This window comes from Chaetodon auriga, chromosome 15 (assembly GCF_051107435.1).
Source record: "Chaetodon auriga isolate fChaAug3 chromosome 15, fChaAug3.hap1, whole genome shotgun sequence".
Taxonomy (NCBI): domain Eukaryota; kingdom Metazoa; phylum Chordata; class Actinopteri; order Chaetodontiformes; family Chaetodontidae; genus Chaetodon; species Chaetodon auriga.
In genome coordinates this window covers 5,215,783-5,233,116 of record NC_135088.1, presented here as the reverse complement: position 1 = coordinate 5,233,116, position 17,334 = coordinate 5,215,783, and the positions used below count along the sequence as shown (strand labels likewise).

The 17,334-nt window shown below is 47.1% G+C and overlaps 2 protein-coding genes across 4 annotated transcripts; one reads left to right on the top strand and one right to left on the bottom strand.

Moving 5' to 3' along the window:
* Positions 1 to 143: 143 nt before the first annotated feature.
* Positions 144 to 8,946, top strand: pgk1 (phosphoglycerate kinase 1). The gene is made up of 11 exons (XM_076750696.1): positions 144 to 325; positions 2,633 to 2,683; positions 2,819 to 2,974; positions 3,377 to 3,521; positions 5,121 to 5,224; positions 5,323 to 5,442; positions 6,286 to 6,400; positions 7,552 to 7,731; positions 7,818 to 7,995; positions 8,530 to 8,628; positions 8,719 to 8,946. The coding sequence occupies exons 1-11, from the start codon at positions 261 to 263 to the stop codon at positions 8,757 to 8,759; spliced, it is 1,254 nt and encodes a 417-aa protein (XP_076606811.1). The 5' UTR covers positions 144 to 260; the 3' UTR covers positions 8,760 to 8,946.
* A 730-nt stretch (positions 8,947 to 9,676) lies between these two features.
* Positions 9,677 to 14,541, bottom strand: LOC143333026 (uncharacterized). Of its 3 annotated transcripts, none has more exons than XM_076750945.1 (12): positions 14,475 to 14,541; positions 14,246 to 14,350; positions 12,909 to 12,951; positions 12,652 to 12,695; positions 12,530 to 12,563; positions 12,189 to 12,214; positions 12,065 to 12,100; positions 11,755 to 11,785; positions 11,233 to 11,288; positions 11,096 to 11,152; positions 10,953 to 11,012; positions 9,677 to 10,514 (listed from the first exon to the last, which is right to left on the bottom strand). In XM_076750945.1, exons 2-12 carry the CDS (start codon positions 14,346 to 14,348, stop codon positions 10,474 to 10,476), a joined length of 531 nt encoding a protein of 176 aa, XP_076607060.1. In that variant the 5' UTR covers positions 14,349 to 14,350; positions 14,475 to 14,541; the 3' UTR covers positions 9,677 to 10,473. The 3 variants fall into 3 exon arrangements, with proteins under 3 accessions (XP_076607060.1, XP_076607061.1, XP_076607062.1); XM_076750947.1 differs by having other exon boundaries at positions 10,367 to 10,514; positions 11,096 to 11,141; XM_076750946.1 differs by lacking the exon at positions 14,475 to 14,541 and having other exon boundaries at positions 10,350 to 10,514; positions 14,246 to 14,394.
* Positions 14,542 to 17,334: the final 2,793 nt, after the last annotated feature.

The following is a 17,334-nucleotide window of genomic DNA, read 5'->3' as shown; positions in this document are numbered from 1 at the left end:
TTTCATATCGACGAAGTTGAGCTGAAGTCATCAGGAGTGAGATGTGACGTCAGAGAACAGACAGTAAACATATGCAATGGAATGCGACGCTTTTTTCGCGCTGTAGCCAATCAACAGCAGTGGGCGTACCCAGTCCCGCCCGGCCGGTGTCCCTCCGCGCTGAGCTAAGGTCACAGCCGTCATTCGGTAGCTAACCAGCCGAAGGAAGCGGAGGAGACCCGGCCAAGAAGGCGCAGCGAACAACCAGCGAAACAGGCAACATGTCTCTGTCTAACAAACTCACCCTGGACAAGGTGGACGTGAAGGGGAAGCGGGTTATCATGAGGTGAGCGTTTACCGACTAATGCACGGGACTAATGATTTGACGTTAGCTAGCTCACATTAACACTGTGTAATGTTAGCTAGCTGTATTCATGTCGGCACGGTGTTCATGTGAAGACGCAGGTGATGGTTAACGGAGCGTGAGTCCGTTCAGACCATTGGACAGAGGACAGGAAGTGAACCCGTTCGCTGTCACGTTTACCGCCCATGTTACGTGCCCGCGAGGAGATGCTGCATGGATCCAACCGACCGCATCCGAGATGAAGTCCGCTGAAGTCCAGCAGCATCACGGCGACCATCACGGCGAACATCCATGTTGTGACAAAACGCCGAAAACATGTGAATCTATGATCAAAGGACGTTCAGAGATTTTATTTGCATTCATTTGACCGTAAAACCTTCGATTCATTCCAAACTGTCGTCAAATATCAGGAAGAGGAAACAGGAAACTTGACATGTTGTAACTTCTATTACATTTAAAAACAGCAGGTTTTTCATCAAAACAAGAATCGATCGTGTAGTTCTGATCAGCTTTTTCAGCACCACTCCTTCAGACTGTGAGCTGATTGAGTGCCTTGCTCGAAGGCAGTGGAGTCCTCAGAGGCTTTAATCACTCTCGTTCCTGGACGGAAAAAACTAAAGTCATATTTTATATAGTAAAAATCTCTTCAAGGCTGACATGCAGCGCTGTTGATTTACTGTAATCAGGTCGTTTTCTCATTCAGTCGCTGAAGGTTTCTTCTTCTTCTTGACGATGGGAGCAGACTTGAACCTGACACCTCTGTGGAAATGTCAAAGGGTCGTTCTGGTTTGCTCAGCTCGGTGATGCAACGGCAGGCAGCGTAGGACAAGGTTCACGGCAGCAGCCCCCCGAGGCAGTGTTAAAAGGTCAAGTTCACTCTGCTGAGTTTTTTCTCCACACAGAGACGAACAATTAAACCGTAAGTCACCTGACGTCACAGCCGCAGCCTGTCGGGGCCTCCGGAGTGTTTGATCAACTTCCATCGGCAGAAAGATGCCATTGTTTGAGCTGTTGGTCCAGATTTAAATAAAAGGAAGGCAGGAAGTTCTGCAGAGACCCGCAGAGCCTGACAGAACTATATTGAGCAGCCATATCCAGCAGAGGCCAGGATCCAGCAGAGACTCTCTCTCTTCTTATCACGTAGCTCACTGTAGCATCATTAAATGGACGCTTTCTTCAGCACGTCAGTGATTGGCTGACTTAATCTCAACAAGTGGAACAAAGAAAAGTTTTTCAGTCAAGAGGGAGATGATGTCTTAAATCCTGCGTCTGTGTACTTAGAATAAAAAAAATCTGTTATTTCTGTATTATTTTGGACACTGTGAGTTACCAATGACTGACTGGTTAAGCCGATCAGACACCACTGACAGGTTTCCTTCATTGTTCTCCGTTGTTGAAGTTGCCGTTAGCTAATCTGTGAACGGATGCCATCCTCTGGCTTCGCCAAGAGGGTTTAATGAGGTTGGATCCACGTTCAGGAGCAGACGAGTCGAGCCAAAAAACTGGTTGAATGGTTCTTTGTATACAGGAGCTGTTGAGCCGCTGAATCGCTGACGGATGAGTTTCATGTTAAGACAGTGGACTGCTGGCAGGCGGTGTGTGTGTGTGTGTGTGTGTGTGTGTGTGTGTGTGTGTGTGTGTGTGTGTGTGTGTGTGTGTGTGTGTCCTCACACAGGGAGGGTGGAGGTGATTATGTAACTGCATGGAGCTGCAGGGATGCAGCATGGCTGAGAGGGAGGCACCTCGCACAGACACATTTCAGCTGAAAGCCTCCAGCTGCGTCTGAACGATTGTTCAGTGTGTGAAAGGATGAATATTGAATCCAGCGTGGACTCAAACAGTGAAGCTTTGGCTCAGAAATGAACACAGACTCGGTGTTAAAACGCTCTTGAACATTAAGAAAGATGTTTCTGGATTTCCACGTGTTCAAAGTTCATTTCTCTGCAGATCTCCAGTGTAAAGGCTCCTTTCTTGACCCAGTTCTGCCAGTGAAAGGTTTCTTCTCTGTCTTTGGATTACATCACATGGGTGGATATTTTTCTTAAGGGGGTTTATTTAGTTCATTTACATTTTTTTTTATTACTGGATGTTTTTTTCCTGACTCATCACATGTGGAGGTCCAGGTGAGCGACCTGACCTGAAGCGCTGCTAAAGGCTTCATTATGATGATGATGTGAGATGACATGTTTGACGTTGAACATGTGGGTGGAAGAAAAGGAAATGTTGGGAGTCACAGAAACCTTCTGTCACTTGTTAAAACATCTCATTAATAATTTCTGTCTCTTTCAGGGTTGACTTCAATGTTCCAATGAAGGACAAGCAGATCACAAACAACCAGAGGTAAAGTGTCGTCTGTCCTTAAAGTTCAGTGGAATAAACTTCAGCTTCATCCTTTAACAAACAGAAAGAAACACATTCTGCAATCGATAAACTGTTCGGTTGGATGTGCTGAACCATGTGTTCATGGATTTTCAGGGTCAAGGCGGCTGTTCCCAGTATCAAACACTGCCTGGACAACGGGGCCAAATCAGTGGTGCTGATGAGCCACCTGGGCCGTCCCGACGGAAACCCCATGCCTGAGAAATATTCGCTGGAGCCTGTCGCCGCCGAGCTCAAGACCCTGCTGGGAAAGTGAGTTGATGGATTTACTAACTGGTTTCCCTCTTCACAATAAAAGCCGCCAGTGGGTCACAAGCTGGAGCGCTTTAATGTGAAGCAGCAGCAGGAAATGTTCAGTTTAGCAGCTACAATATGGCTGCAGGAGAGTCTTCATGTACGCGCAGCATCGTCCACTGTTAGCAGTGACAGCGAGCTGGTCAGGTACTCAGGTGAGGATTCAGTGTGGTCGCTTACTTTTGTTGAGAAGAAACGTGTCAGAGGTCTGAGTGGAGCTTCACTCACTGCGTTCAGTCAACCACGAGGAAAGCTTTGCATCATAGAAAAGGTTTTTTAGGAAACCAAAGAGAAGTTTATTCAGTCACAACTGTAAAATGATGTCCATCGAGTCCTCAGTGGTCCTCTGCGACTCTGCAGGGACGTCACCTTCCTGAAGGACTGCGTGGGTCCAGAGGTGGAAGCTGCCTGCGCCGACCCTGCCGCCGGATCGGTCATCCTGCTGGAGAACCTCCGCTTCCACGTGGCCGAGGAGGGAAAAGGCAAGGATGCCTCCGGAAACAAGGTGAGCGTCCTGCCGTCTCCTCTGAGGGCCCAAAAGGGGCCACGAAGAGCTCTGCTGCTGTCTCCACGCAGACGTCACATTTCAGCCCAGACTTTTATTTCATACATGACGTAATGGACAGACAGACAGCCGTTCACAGTCAGACAGATGCAGCAGACTGTCCTCCCTCTGCCCACCTGGAGGAAAATGCTGAGTCACTGCAGCTGCAGAGGAACGCTGAGTCACTGCCTGATGACGTCACGGTCTGCAGAGACTCAGCTGACCTCAGTGATTCTGGCCTATCAGAGGAGTAGAAATAAAATATACGATTCTGCTGCCAGAAAGCGTTTTAAGACCTCAGACAACATTTCTGTTCTTCTCTTCTCTTCTCCTGAACACGTCTGAAAACAGTGAAGCTTAGCTTTTAAAACAGAGATATGTACCTCCACCTGGCTCCACCCCTCGAACTGACCGATTGGTTTCTGAGGTGACGTCTGAAGCTCTGACTGTCACTGGTCCACTGCAGCTCAGACATGGCGTCACCACGTATGGAGGCGTTAACGAGGCAGAAAACTTGTGTTTCATTGGAACTGAGATGCAGGTGGTGTGATGTCAGCACTGATCCAGGGTCAGGGTGTGGTGTGAGCGGCAGTCCTGGCCGCCTGCAGCGGATCGGCAGCTTTGACCTGCTGACATTTATGGTGAAGGTCAGCGGGTTGTCCCGCCTGGACACAGTGCTTTTCCTGTCCTGAGAGACCCGGCTGGTATGTGGCCTGTGGGCTGGTTTCTACTGTACTGCTGCTCTGTCAGATGGGACCTTCTATTTTTAGCTCATTATACAGTCTTTTCTCAGACACCAATGAGAGCGTCTCATTGGTTGGTTGATTCAAAGTGTGTCTCAGGCCACATGATGGTACTTTAAAACACCAAAGAGACCATAAGGCAGTTTGTTCACACACAGAGGGACCTGTCATGTGGACTGGGAGGGGGGGTGCAGGAGGCAGCAGAGACCCCCACAACACTGCTGACATTTAGAGAGTCATTAAGAGACGTCTTAACCTTTTTCTGCCCCGCGGTCGCACAGCCGCGACCTTCAGCGGTTAAAGTGCAGCAGGAACCTGATCCACGATGGACTGAATGCGTCCTGCTGAAGGACCCCAGTTATAAACGGAGTAGCAGCAGCAGGAGTAGTATTAGCTGTAGTAGTAGTATTTGTATTAGTATTACTATTAATAGTATTAGTAGTAGTAGTAGTAATATTAGTAGTATTAGTAGTATTTGGTTACGGCCATCAGACGTTTGCTGCAGATTTTTGCTGTGAACTTTTTTCTTGTTTCCAGCGCTGTGATTAGTTTTGATCAGTTTCAACACAGCAGATCAATCAGTGTGATCGGGTGATGGATTCGTCTGGTGATCAGTGTCCTCGCAGGACGGCTGCTGAAGCTCTGGACGTTTTAAAGATGTAAATGAGAAGAACACATGAAAGCATTTGTGTGTTTGAGTCCATCAGTTCATGTCTGAACATCTTTGAAGGGAAACAGAAACACTGATTTTCTGCTCTGCTGTCTGTCTGTGTCTCCGTCCTCTTCTTCTTCTCTTAACATCTGTCTTGTCCCTCAGACCAAGGCCTCCCAGGAGGAGATCGACTCCTTCAGGGCGTCTCTGTCCAAACTGGGAGACGTTTACGTGAACGATGCCTTCGGCACAGCTCACAGAGCCCACAGGTGAGTGATTCATGCAGGATGTCAGGACCAGATTTGCCTTCATCGTGTTGACCTGTCCCTGACCCTCCTCTTCCTCCTCCGCCTCCTCTTCCTCCCAGCTCCATGGTGGGAGTGAATCTTCCTCAGAAGGCGGCTGGTTTCCTGATGAAGAAGGAGCTTGACTACTTCGCCATGGCGCTGGAGAAACCTCAGAGGCCTTTCCTGGCCATCCTGGGAGGGTGAGAGCTCTTCATCATTCATCCTCACTGTAAACTGAGCTGCAGTAAACAAGGCCAGGACCTGCTTCAGGTGCTGGTCTACAGTCCAGGAAGTCCAGTTTGAGTCACTCAAACATGAACTTTAACCCCTGACCTAAAATCTGAGGCAAGACCAAACAGACCAAAGCACTGAAACAAGAGCAGTTTTGTTGTAGAGGGACAGGAAGTCGTGTCTCCTGCGGTCCAGCAGCTTCTTCTTAGAGCAGCCAGCTGGACGTCCAGGAATAGAGACTGTAAGCTCATTATGTAACCAGTGTCCCCGTGCTTCTTCAGGAGCTACACAGTGTTAGCCACGTGTAGCCACGTTACGGCTAACGGACGGCATGCAGTCTGTGCTCACTGTCACACTGCAAACCTGCCAGTCACACGTCAGGGCTCAGTTTACCCACAGGACCTCCATCCTTAAAAAACCCTCTAGGCCGAATGCGTCGTTTAACTGTCGCTCAGCTCAGCGTGGAGCCGAGCAGCCAATCACCTTCCTCCTGCTCTCAGAGGGCACCAGCCATCAGAGTGTGTGATCAGCCGGGTTCGTCCAGCTGCAGCGAGGTGGACGGACGGCGTGATTTTGCCTGAACGTCACACACACGATCATCAGAGCTGCTGATCGCTCGTATTCACGCTGAGGCTCGAACCTGTGATCAATAACCAACGTCATTGATTAGTAACAGTCCACACAGAGGGGCCGGCCGAGTGAGGCGTGTCCCTGCCGGAGCCAATAAGATGCTACCGTCCAGGAAGTGTGTGTGTGTGTGTGTGTGTGTCTCTTATCTGTCCTCATGGCTCCGGCCTCTCTGTCTGTTTCAGAGCGAAGGTGAAAGATAAGATCCAGCTGATCAACAACATGCTGGATAAGGTCAATGAGATGATCATCGGCGGCGGCATGGCGTTCACCTTCCTCAAGGTCCTCAACAACATGGAGGTGAGGAAGATGAGGCACGGTGTCACGAACAGAGCTTTTAAAACCAGCAGCAGCATCTGTGGGACAAACACCGTCCGGACTTTTGAATGATCTTTATTGTTAAAGTGGCTTTCGTCAGTGACGGTGGATCACATGATCACACAAGTCAAACAGAGTTGTGAAACTGCCCCCTGTTCATGACCAACGTCTGAACTCCGACAACAAGATATGCTTTTGTTTAAAGGGTCAGTTCAGTGAAAGGACTAGAGGACACCTTCAGTGACGTCCAGCCAGAAGACTTCAGGTTTATTGTCCCACATGATAAAAGTTAATAAGACAAGTTCACAGCAGGAAAAATTAGATTCAAGATATTTAATGAGCCGTGAGCCTGATGACTGCAGTTAGCATCAAGAATCAGACTCTTCTGAGTTGAAACGCTGTCCACACACACACACACACACACACACACACACACACACACACACACACGATGCACATATTTTTACACTCCTGGGAACATCAGCGTCTCTCATGTCCATCACACACAAACCTCCCTGAGAATCCTCATGTTTGTCACTTTCCTTCAGTGATGCAGTGAGGATCGTCTGTACATCCACTGGTTAGTGTTAGCTTAGCTGCTAACAGCTAATTCAGCACACTGTTAATGAAGACAGACAGACTCCATGGCAACATTCTACTTCCTGCTTCTAACCCCAAACTGAAGCAGGACAGAATAAGGACAGCCGTGATTTAAGACATTGATGGAGAGTCTGCGTCTGTCTCTGCAGACTGTTTAAATGTCTTCTGTCCCTCTAGGACCACAGACTAAATTCCAGTCTCCTCTATTGAAGGCAGAAACCTCAGAAACTGATGTCTGAGGACATGGACAGATAAAACTGTCTGCACGACGTGACGTCGCCATAGAAACGTGTCCTGTGGACTTTGGCTGAACTGAACGTTTAAACAGAGACTTTTTGTCCAAGGTCACGTGACACCAACAGAACAAAGAGTTCACAAACACTCAGGTTTCTTCACACCAGCACGTCTCAAACTGAAGGAGATATGGTGGGAGTGGAGGATCTGAGCTGATCTCACACAATCAGACCAAACCTGCTGTGACCTCTGACCTCTTTGACCTGCTGCGTGTCCTTATTCTTTCTTCTTCTGCTCAGATCGGAACCTCCCTGTATGACGAGGAGGGTGCCGGCATCGTCAAGGACCTGATGGCCAAAGCAGAGAAGAACGGCGTCAAGATCACGCTGCCCGTCGACTTCGTCACTGCCGACAAGTTTGATGAGAAAGCCGCCACCGGCACTGCAACCGTCGCCGATGGCATCCCCGCCGGCTGGATGGTGAGGAGACGAGAAGACCGACGACAGGTGAAGTGTCAATCATTGGGCTTCTGAAGCCATGATGTTTGTCATCATGTTCCCCGCAGGGTTTGGACTGTGGACCAGAGAGCTCGAAGGCCTATGCGGATGCTGTCCTCAGAGCCAAGCAGATCGTGTGGAACGGCCCGGTCGGCGTCTTTGAATGGGACAACTTTGCCAAAGGGACAAAGAACCTGATGGACAAAGTGGTGGAGGTGACCAAATCAGGCTGCATCACAATCATCGGTAAGAAAGATGAAGGCAGAGCTCCCTGTTGTTTGTTTGTTTGTGTTGTTCAGTCTGTCTGCGCTCCTCAGTCTGCGTGTTGCTCCAGAACACTTGACACACTAACGGTGATGCTAACGGCCATGCTAACAGTGATGATCGATGCGTTTCAGTGACTCAGAGCTCAGCTTGAATGACTCATACGTTCATTGTCCACTGGGGGGCAGCACCGCTCTTCCCACTTTGAAGAAGTTTCTCCATCATGTCAGGAGCTGCAGGAAATTCTGATTATTCTTCACAATAAGAGCCCTCCTGTGCTCAGTCAGTTACATGCTTTCAATGTGATTTCCTGTCAGAATATAAACGTGTGTTTTTCCAAATAATGACGAAGCTGCAGCTTTTCTACCTCCTGCCTCAGAGGAGGATTGTGGGTCTAAAGCTGTGCGGCCTTAGACGTCACTCAGCTGTAGTCACGTACATCAAACCCCACCTGTCCGTCCTGCCTCGCTCAGGTCTGGACTAACCCTGACACCCTTTGAACATGTTTGTGTCCAGGTGGGGGTGACACTGCCACGTGCTGCGCCAAGTGGAACACAGAGGACAAGGTCAGCCACGTGAGCACGGGAGGCGGCGCCAGCCTGGAGCTGCTGGAGGGTGAGCACCACAGACAGCAGCCGAGTCAAACCCACGAAGAAGAAAGACTGATGACGATGATGCTGACTGTGTGTCTGTTTGTGTCCTCAGGTAAAGTCCTGCCAGGTGTGGACGCACTGAGCAACGCCTAAACTCGCCGTCAGCCCACTGGTGTCTGTGTGTGTGTCTGTCTGTGTGTCTGTGTCTCCATGGAAACGCGCTGTGTGTATGTAGATGCTGTGCTTCCTGTCAGCTGTCAGCTCTCGCCGTCGTCTGTCTCCTCTGCTCTGAGACGTCTCAGCTGATCAGTTCAGGAGAATAAAATGGTCTCTGTGAAAACGCTTCCGTCTGGTCTTTGAGTCCTCCTACTGATCACATGACATAAGCGCAGAGCAGGAACAGCCAATCAGAGACGAGGGTTTACCCTGCAGTTGTTATCCTGGTGGGTAGGTGTTACTAAGTAGAAAAGACATGATGAAGTCAAAGGTAAATAATAAGATGAAACACACACAGCGCTTCAGCTAAAGGTGAGGATGATGATGAGGATGGTAATCGTGACGACTCCTCTGAGCTCTGTGAGATGTTACCTCGTTTACCATTGAATCTCTTCAGGTCAGCACATCTGGAGGATGTTTACTGTCAGATTTGTGAGTTAAAGTCAGTGAAGTTTGTCAAATCCCAGCAGCTGAAAACGGTGCGTTCAGGAGCAGTTTTACAGTGAGTAAACCAGCACGCTGAAGCAGCATCACAGGGTCTCAGCGCTTTCTGACTCATTTGGTTAACGTCTGATGAGATGGCTACAGTTTCCGTCCTGCTGTTTGTTCAACCTCAGAGGTGCAGCACTTCAGAGGAGACCAGAAATAAATCAGACTTCAGGTGTTTCCGTGAACTCTGGAAAGAGAAGAAGTCACGTACCTGTTTCCCAGCACTGATTACCAGTAACCACAGAAACCACGGGGGGTCTAACTGGAATGAAAACAATGAAATGAATTGTGGCTGAATTCCATTTAGCTGCTTCAGTTTCAGACCTCACTGTCATGATTTATGAGGACTCTTGAACACAACTAGGCCGTCTTCATGAGATTATTTATTTCTGATATTACAGTTTCTCCTCATCATCACCAGCTGAGTAACATGACTCAACAAACTGACCTGGAAACAGCTTGAAGTGAATGAAGCTGCTGATTAAGATCTGACATAAACAAACGATCATCGTACAAAACAAACAGTGAAAGTACAGAAAGACAGAACACAAACGAAGACCAGCAGCAAGTTTGTGATGAAGGTCAGTCCAGGCTTCTCTCTTCAAGCTCTGGTTTTGGTCTCCTCCACCTCCTGAGGAGAACATCTGCTCCTCAGCTGCTCTGAGTCTGTCAGCAGGACGTCAACTGAGACTTTTATTGTAAAAATGAGGCGATGAAGAACAGAGAAGTTTAACAATGACAGAAACACGAGGAGCTAAAGTCGCCGTGATGACAAGTGAAGCTGCAGAATCAGCTGATGATGATGATGTGCGCTTCATCGCCACGAAGGACACCTTTCACTCATTTAAAGCTTCATTAGAAATGTTGAAAGTAGAACCTCAGTATATTTGTTTCCTCTGTTGGACTCAGATGTTGATGATGGACAGTTCGTCTGTCCACTGATCTTCTCGGCACTGGACCGTCTCTGAATTGTTGGATGTTTGCTTTCACACAGCTCGTCTCTCATGTGTTCATCTCTTCTGGATTCACTGTTCCACCTCTAGATGGCAGCTTCGCTCTCCATCACAGTCGAGCTCCTCTCAGTATTTCATTCACAGGCTACAGTCACTCACACGCAGGATGTCCAGAGCTGGAGGGCCTCCTGCTGCCAGCGGGCCCCTCGTCAGGTGCAGACCCCGTTTTCATTCACGTAATCCGGCTCGTCTGTGACAGCAGAGGATGGAGGGTTAAGATCTGAGAACCTCATTTTCAACTCGTTTTCCTTGAGGGTTTAGAGCTGAAACTATTTATTTTCAGTATCTGTTAGTCTGCAGATTATCTAATAATAATAATCAATGAATCATGTGATCAATAAAATGTCAGAAGTGACTGAAAACACTCATCACAGGTTCACAGAGGCCAAAGTGACGTCCATGTTTTTCCAGTCCAGCCCTCGACAATCTAATATCAACTAAAATTCTCGTCAAAGAGCAGCTGAGAGGCTGAAACCACAGAGGCTTTGAAGATGTCATTGATCAATTATCAGATGACAGCTGGTGATTGATCTGATTTCCACTGATTGGTCATGTGAGTGTTGCAGCTGTGCTCGGCTTCATTCAGTCTGAAGCTTCTCTTCAGCTCAGGTTGGTGATGAAAACTCACCTTCCTCCTCCTCCTTCATCACTTGGTCCAGGAACTGAGAGTTCTCGTAGTCGTCCTCGTCTGTTTGGACAAATGAGTGAAATGAACTTTGACCTTCCTGCAGCCGAACATGCGACCCAGTGATGCTGAGAGGGGGAGCTTACCGTCGTTCACCGGCGGCGATGAGATGTTCGCGTAGACGTCTGGGGCCTGAAAAGCATCTGTGAGAACATGACGATCAATGAAGTCTCTCAGTTTCTTTACTTCAGACTAAAGCTCAGAGGAACATGAACGCGCTCACCTGTCCTTCTTGTTTTCATGTCTTCATTCTCGTACACTGAGATCGGGAGCGGAGCTCTGAAAACAACCCACAAACATTTTCACTCTGAGCATCTTTTGTCCTGCGTGTGTGTGGACATGTTCATTTAAAAGACACTTACTGTAGTCACAGTCAGAATATTCAACTGTAAAAATACTCGGTTGCAAGTAGAAGTATCAGCATCAAAGTACACGTAAAGCACTAAAAAGTACTCATTTAGCAGGAAGACTCATTTCAGAAAACTATCCTGTGTAGTTTAATATGCAAATTGATCAGCTGATTGATGTTGTTTTATTGATTGAGACGATGATCTGAAGCAGCAGGAAGTGGAAACTCTCTGATTGTGCTGCTGCTTCCTGTTTGATGAAGTCTGACCTGTCTGTGACAAACGGCTCAATTCTGTGATTCTTCAGAGAAAATATCAAACATTCAAACTACATCGACATTTTTCAGTCTGTCTGTGAAACAGAAGCTAAACCTAGTGAGAAGAGCTCAGATACTTACACGTAGGTGTGTTCAGGGCTTCCTGTTTGAGCTGCGAACAAGAAACGGTTTACAGTCAGTCGTGTGACCATGAAGTCTTTATAGTTAATGAGGAGCAGTCTGTAGACTGTAGACTGTGGACTGTCTGTAGACTGTGTGTAGCCTGTCTGTAGTCTGTAGACTGTGTGTAGACTGTAGACTGCAGACTGTTAGTAGACCATCTGTAGACTGTCTGTAGACTGTGTGTAGACTGTAGACTGCAGACTGTCAATAGACCATCTGTAGACTGTCTGTAGACTGTAGACCATCTGTAGACCATCTGTAGACTCACCCTCTGAGATGTTCTGATAGTCTGACTGTTCATCAGCTGCAACACAAAGAGAAGAATCAGCTGACTGATTGAACAGCTGGACTGAACTTGAAGTCTGTTTGACAGAAACACACAGCGAGCTCACCTGTTGGGAAATCCTCAAGAGTTTCACTGAAAAACAAACAGAAATTCTTATTAAAAAAACAAACACTTCTGAAGCTCATTTGTTCACAAACAGAAACATGAGGAGGAGTGTTTGTGGCTGAGGCACTGTCACCAGCGGGCTCATGTTCTGTTTGCTTCCACTGCAGACAGGTCTGCTAACGCTAATGCTAACACTAGCAGCTGCTACATGAGATTTTCCAGTGAAACTCGCCCAGTGCCCAAGTCACCAAGGCTACTATCTCGTCATGTGACCGCCTGTTTTATGTTTTTCAAACGTCTAATTCCTCCATCTGCATGTGGATGAAGTGCTGGTATACATACACTGAGGCCGAAGTTATCTGATTGGTTCTGGTGACTGAAAAAAACACAAACAATCATGTCAGAGTGAGTTTAATATGCTAATTAATCCATGAATCATTAATGATGTGAAACAGTTTGTTTACCTGTTTTTGATTGGGTCACAGCAAACACACTTCCTGCTCGCTGACTGTGGAAACAGCATGTTAATGTCAACACGATCAGGAAGTCAATGAAAGAGTGTTCGGTCTGTCCGTCTGTCTGTCTGTCCCCCTGTCTGTCTGTCTGTCTGTCTGTCTGTCCCCCTGTCTGTCCCCCTGTCTGTCGGTCTGTCTGTCCGTCTGTCCCCCTGTCTGTCTGTCTCTCTGTCTGTCTGTCCATCTGTCTGTCTCTTCATACTCACAAAGTCTGTGGGTTGTAGATCTGATGCTCCTCATGAATGATCTCTGCAGAGACACAAAGCAGAACGAAGCGTCACTCAAAGGTTTGAGCTTCGCTGCGAACCAGAGAGCAGAACAGGTGAGTTTGTGGTTCTTTTCAGGTGTGACTGGGTCTCTCTTAATGAGGTCACCCGTTAGTCATGGACACCTGAGAGGACAATCTGTGCCACCAGCTGTTTCCCTCCATCAAACACGTTCGTCTGCAGATTCACTTCAAATCTGCTCTGAAAGTGATGGAGGTCTGTCATAACTGATCACCGATCAGTTCTGACTGATGTGTGGAGGCGTGAAGGACACAGCTGCACCGTCACTTCACAACAGAGTCCATCACGACGAAGGTCTTCTCCGACTGTCTCCATGACGACAGCCCTGCTTCATCAACATGAAGTGAAACCGAACAAAACTGTTTGGTGTCGAACGTGGTTCTGTGTCAGCAGGTCGGGGATCTGGTTTTGGTCCTGATCCTTCACTGCCGGAGGGACACTGGAGGTCAGACTGAGCGTAGCCCTCCTCTGAGGACGTCTCTGTCCTCCCTCTGCTCGTTTCTCTGCCTTCCTGCCTTTAGAGTCTGCACCTGAAGGTAGCACAGTCACTGGACACACCTGGTCCAGGTACAGACAGTCAGACCAGAGTCCAGTGAGACCACAGACAGGCTGACGGTGCCGATGGTACTGACGGTGCTGCTTTATATTTTGTTCGCCTTCACTGCTGCGATAACGAGGACCTTCTTTCTTCTTCTGTCCTTTTGATCCAGACTGAACAGACCTGTGATGACCTGCAGTCTGTCCTCTGTCCAGCTCACAGCAGTGAACACCCTGCAGGTGTGTTTCATGGGTGGGTCCATGGACATCCTCCATCAGTCTGCTCGGTTTGAGACTTGAAACCATTGGACAAGATGTGATGAGCAAAGCGTTCGAGGTCACGTGACAGGATGTAAATCCCATCGTGTTCTGTGACGACACCTCGACAAACTTTGTCCTGAAAACGTTTCTCTGCCTCCTGAACACAACTCTGAACTCTGAGCGGCACGAGTGGATCCACGGAAACCTGAAGCAGCTCGAACTGATCACCATTAAGAACTGATCATTAAGAACTGATCATCACTAAGAACTGATCATCAAACATCCGGCTGTGACACCGTGAGCCAAAAACAGCACAAATAAACTGTCACTCCTTCACATGTTGGCACAAACTGAACTGGAACCCTGGAAACTGGCAACAGTTATGCTAAACTAACAGCAGGCTGCTGAAGCTGGTCTCAGTCAGCCGCCGTGGTCCGGCCTGTGACGAACACACTTACTGGATTTCCTTTTACATCGCAGACAGAGCAGAGACAGCAGGCTGAGAGACACCACGGACACCACCGCCAGGACTGCAGCCAGCAGACCGGAGCTTCCCATCATACCTGAAAGATGACAGAAGAGAGAAATGAGCAGCCGGGATGGGACTCACAGTTGCTCGCATGCGAACCGTGCAAACGAAAAACCAGCCAATGAGAGCTTCTGAAGGCGCTGAGGAGGTCTGATTACCACAGGGTTCACGGTCACAAATCAGCAGTTATTCACTCCGTCATGGCTGAAGTAGCTTCTGCTTCCTGTTCACAAGTCAGAGTGAGCCACAGGATGTGGTCGGCCAAAGCTGAACTGAAACACATTCAGTGTTTGTACATTTACTCCCACACACACTGACATTTAAGATGAGCCGCAGAGGCCGGAGCGGCCTGCAGAGGGGCCTGCAGAGCAACCTGCAGAGCGGCCTGCAGAGGGGTCTGCAGAGGGGTCTGCAGAGTGGCCTGCAGAGGGGCCTGTGGAGGGGCCTGCAGAGCGGCCTGCAGAGTGGCCTGCAGAGTGGCCTGCAGAGTGGCCTGCGGAGGGGCCTGCAAAGGTTGTTTGTGAACAGGCTGAATTTCCTCACATAAGGACAGGTCAGTCCTGTGAGACGGTCAGGAAGAAGACACTGGATGTCATGGAATCAATTCACTCACTCACAGCATTGACCTCTGACCTTTGAGGACGGTCAAACCGCACACAGTATGACCATGTACGCCATCTCTGTGATGTCCCCCTCAGGTATATATAAATATATATAAAATCTATAAAAATTCAGCTACATGGACAGATCAGATCAGAGGTCAGCTACAGAGACCAAAACTGTCAACATGGACATTTTAATATGGGGGTCTACGGGGACTGACTATACTTTGGAACCAGCCTCAAGTGGCCATTAGAGGAACTGCAGTTTGAGGCACTTCAGCGTTGGCTTCATCTTTGATGTTGATGATGGTTAAAACCAGACTCTGTTAAACTGATCAATTGATTAACTGTGTGAACTCTGCTCCCGTTAGCAGCTATGCTAACTGTCTTTATGGAATGAAATTATGTTCAGCCGTTAGAACAAAATGAAGGGTCAGTTCAGACAGCTAGCTGCTAAGTATGCTAGCGCTTCAGAAGTGAACCATCTTATCATAGACAGACCTTCACTGAGCCTTATCGATCACATATTGACTAATTTCTAATAAATAAGCCATCGAGGCTCAGATGAAGATATTTTAGAGCTTTACAATCTGAACAGTTTGTCTTTGTTCTTCTTTAAATAACTGTTTCACGAGTTCATCACATTGTCACAGAGGAAATGATAGTTGGTGCAGATGAAGTCATGAACTGTTCATGTGTTCACCTGAATTCATCCTTTGTGTGACAGAGTGTTGAAATAAATTCTGTTCTTTCACCTGTGTGTCAGCCATGAGAAAATCTAAAAGATGTTTTCATAGAAACAAGCCTCTTGGTGCCGTCTTGTTCTGGTTTTGATGCTCGTTCTGGTTTTGATGCTCATTCTGGTTTTGATGCTCGTTCTGGTTTTGATGCTTGTTCTGGTTCAGCCTTGCTCGCTGACTCTCTCTTGGTGATGCTGTTTTTCCTGCCCTGTGTGGTTTCAGTTTTCTGTCGCCTGTCTCATTTCATCATCTTCCTCTGTGATGTGTCTGCAGTTGGTCTTATTCATGTTACTGTTAGTTGTCGGCCCTCACAGCTGCTGATCTGCAGGTTTTCACTCAGTCAAATATCAGTACCGAGACGTGTCGGTACAGAGGTTAGAGAGGAAGGAAGTAAAGACTGTGAGGGGCTTCAATCACTCTGCTCTACTCTTGAATGTGTTTTCTAACGTCACTGAATATCAGAAATATAAGACAGCTCAACAGCCTGACAGGCGTCATGAAGGACGGAGCCGTCAGAGGACAGTCGGTCAGACTGCTTCATTTCAAAGAGGTCGCCCTCATAAACTGAGTGCATTTAAAACACGATTAAAACTGACAAACAGACAAAAACACACGTCACATCTGACATGTGCCTCATGTGAAACAATGAGCCACGAACACGTTTAGATACTGACGTTTGTGTTCAGAATCTTTATCTTTGAATTTTGGTTCTTTAATTCTTATTATTATTATTATTATTATTATTATTATTATTATTATTATTATTATTATTATTATTCTAACTCTAGATGAATGATTTAAAAGATTAAATGAGTTTGTGAGAAATAATGAAAATCATCTTTTTTTATTCAAAAACTTCTTCCAGTGTGATTTTACTTAAACTGTCTCTTACTGTCTGTGTCTCAGCCATTTCATATATTGTAATACTAGAAGTAATTATACTTTCAAGGCTTCCTGTCTGTGCACTGGAATCATTTCTGGGTCATTTAAAAAGCTCTTACGTTGTAATTTCTCCCCCTTTAATCTTGTTTCCTCTCTTTGCAGCAGAATCTTATTTTTCTGCTGTAATTTAAGATTTGGTGTTGAGTAAAAATTAATTGAATACATTTCCATTTCTTGAATTACGTGTAAACGTTTTTGGTTGTTTCTGTATTTTTGACAGTGGTTGAAGATGAACTGGCATCAGGAAGCAGTAATATTACACTATGAAAGTACTCCATCACAAGTAAAAATCCTGTATTCTGGGTTAAAAGTACTCCAGAGTATGCACACAGCCTCAATCTGTGCCCGACATGGCCTTATCCAATTTAAGATATTGCATCGCCTTCACTTTTCCAAAGTTCGACTCTTGAGAATGTTTGCGGATGTGGACCCATTGTGTGACAGATGTGGGCTCTCACCAGGCTCTCTGGCACATTCATTCTGGCTTTGTCCTAATTTACACACCTCAATTTTTTTCACCAAGCTGGACTCAGCGGCTGAGGGAAATTATACAGTTCCTTAAACTCGAAAAGTCGAGGTTCACAGTACGCGGCTCCTCGGATAACTTTGGAAAGCCTTTCATGGACTATATTAGAACTAGGCTTTAATTCCGCTCTTTTCTTAAAGACTCCTCAGATGTAGTGAACTTCTACAACTTTATATCCTGATTTCAGTTGCCTCAGCACAGAATAATG

Coding starts and splice junctions, on each gene's coding strand:
- pgk1 (XM_076750696.1), top strand. CDS start 261: ATGTCTCTGTCTAACAAACTCACCCTGGACAAGGTGGACGTGAAGGGG. Junction 2,975..3,376: donor CTCAAGACCCTGCTGGGAAA/GTGAGTTGATGG, acceptor GCGACTCTGCAG/GGACGTCACCTTCCTGAAGG. Junction 5,225..5,322: donor ACAGCTCACAGAGCCCACAG/GTGAGTGATTCA, acceptor TCTTCCTCCCAG/CTCCATGGTGGGAGTGAATC.
- LOC143333026 (XM_076750945.1), bottom strand. CDS start 14,348: ATGATGGGAAGCTCCGGTCTGCTGGCTGCAGTCCTGGCGGTGGTGTCC. Junction 12,101..12,188: donor TCTTGAGGATTTCCCAACAG/GTGAGCTCGCTG, acceptor TTTGTGTTGCAG/CTGATGAACAGTCAGACTAT. Junction 11,153..11,232: donor CATGAAAACAAGAAGGACAG/GTGAGCGCGTTC, acceptor ATGTTCTCACAG/ATGCTTTTCAGGCCCCAGAC.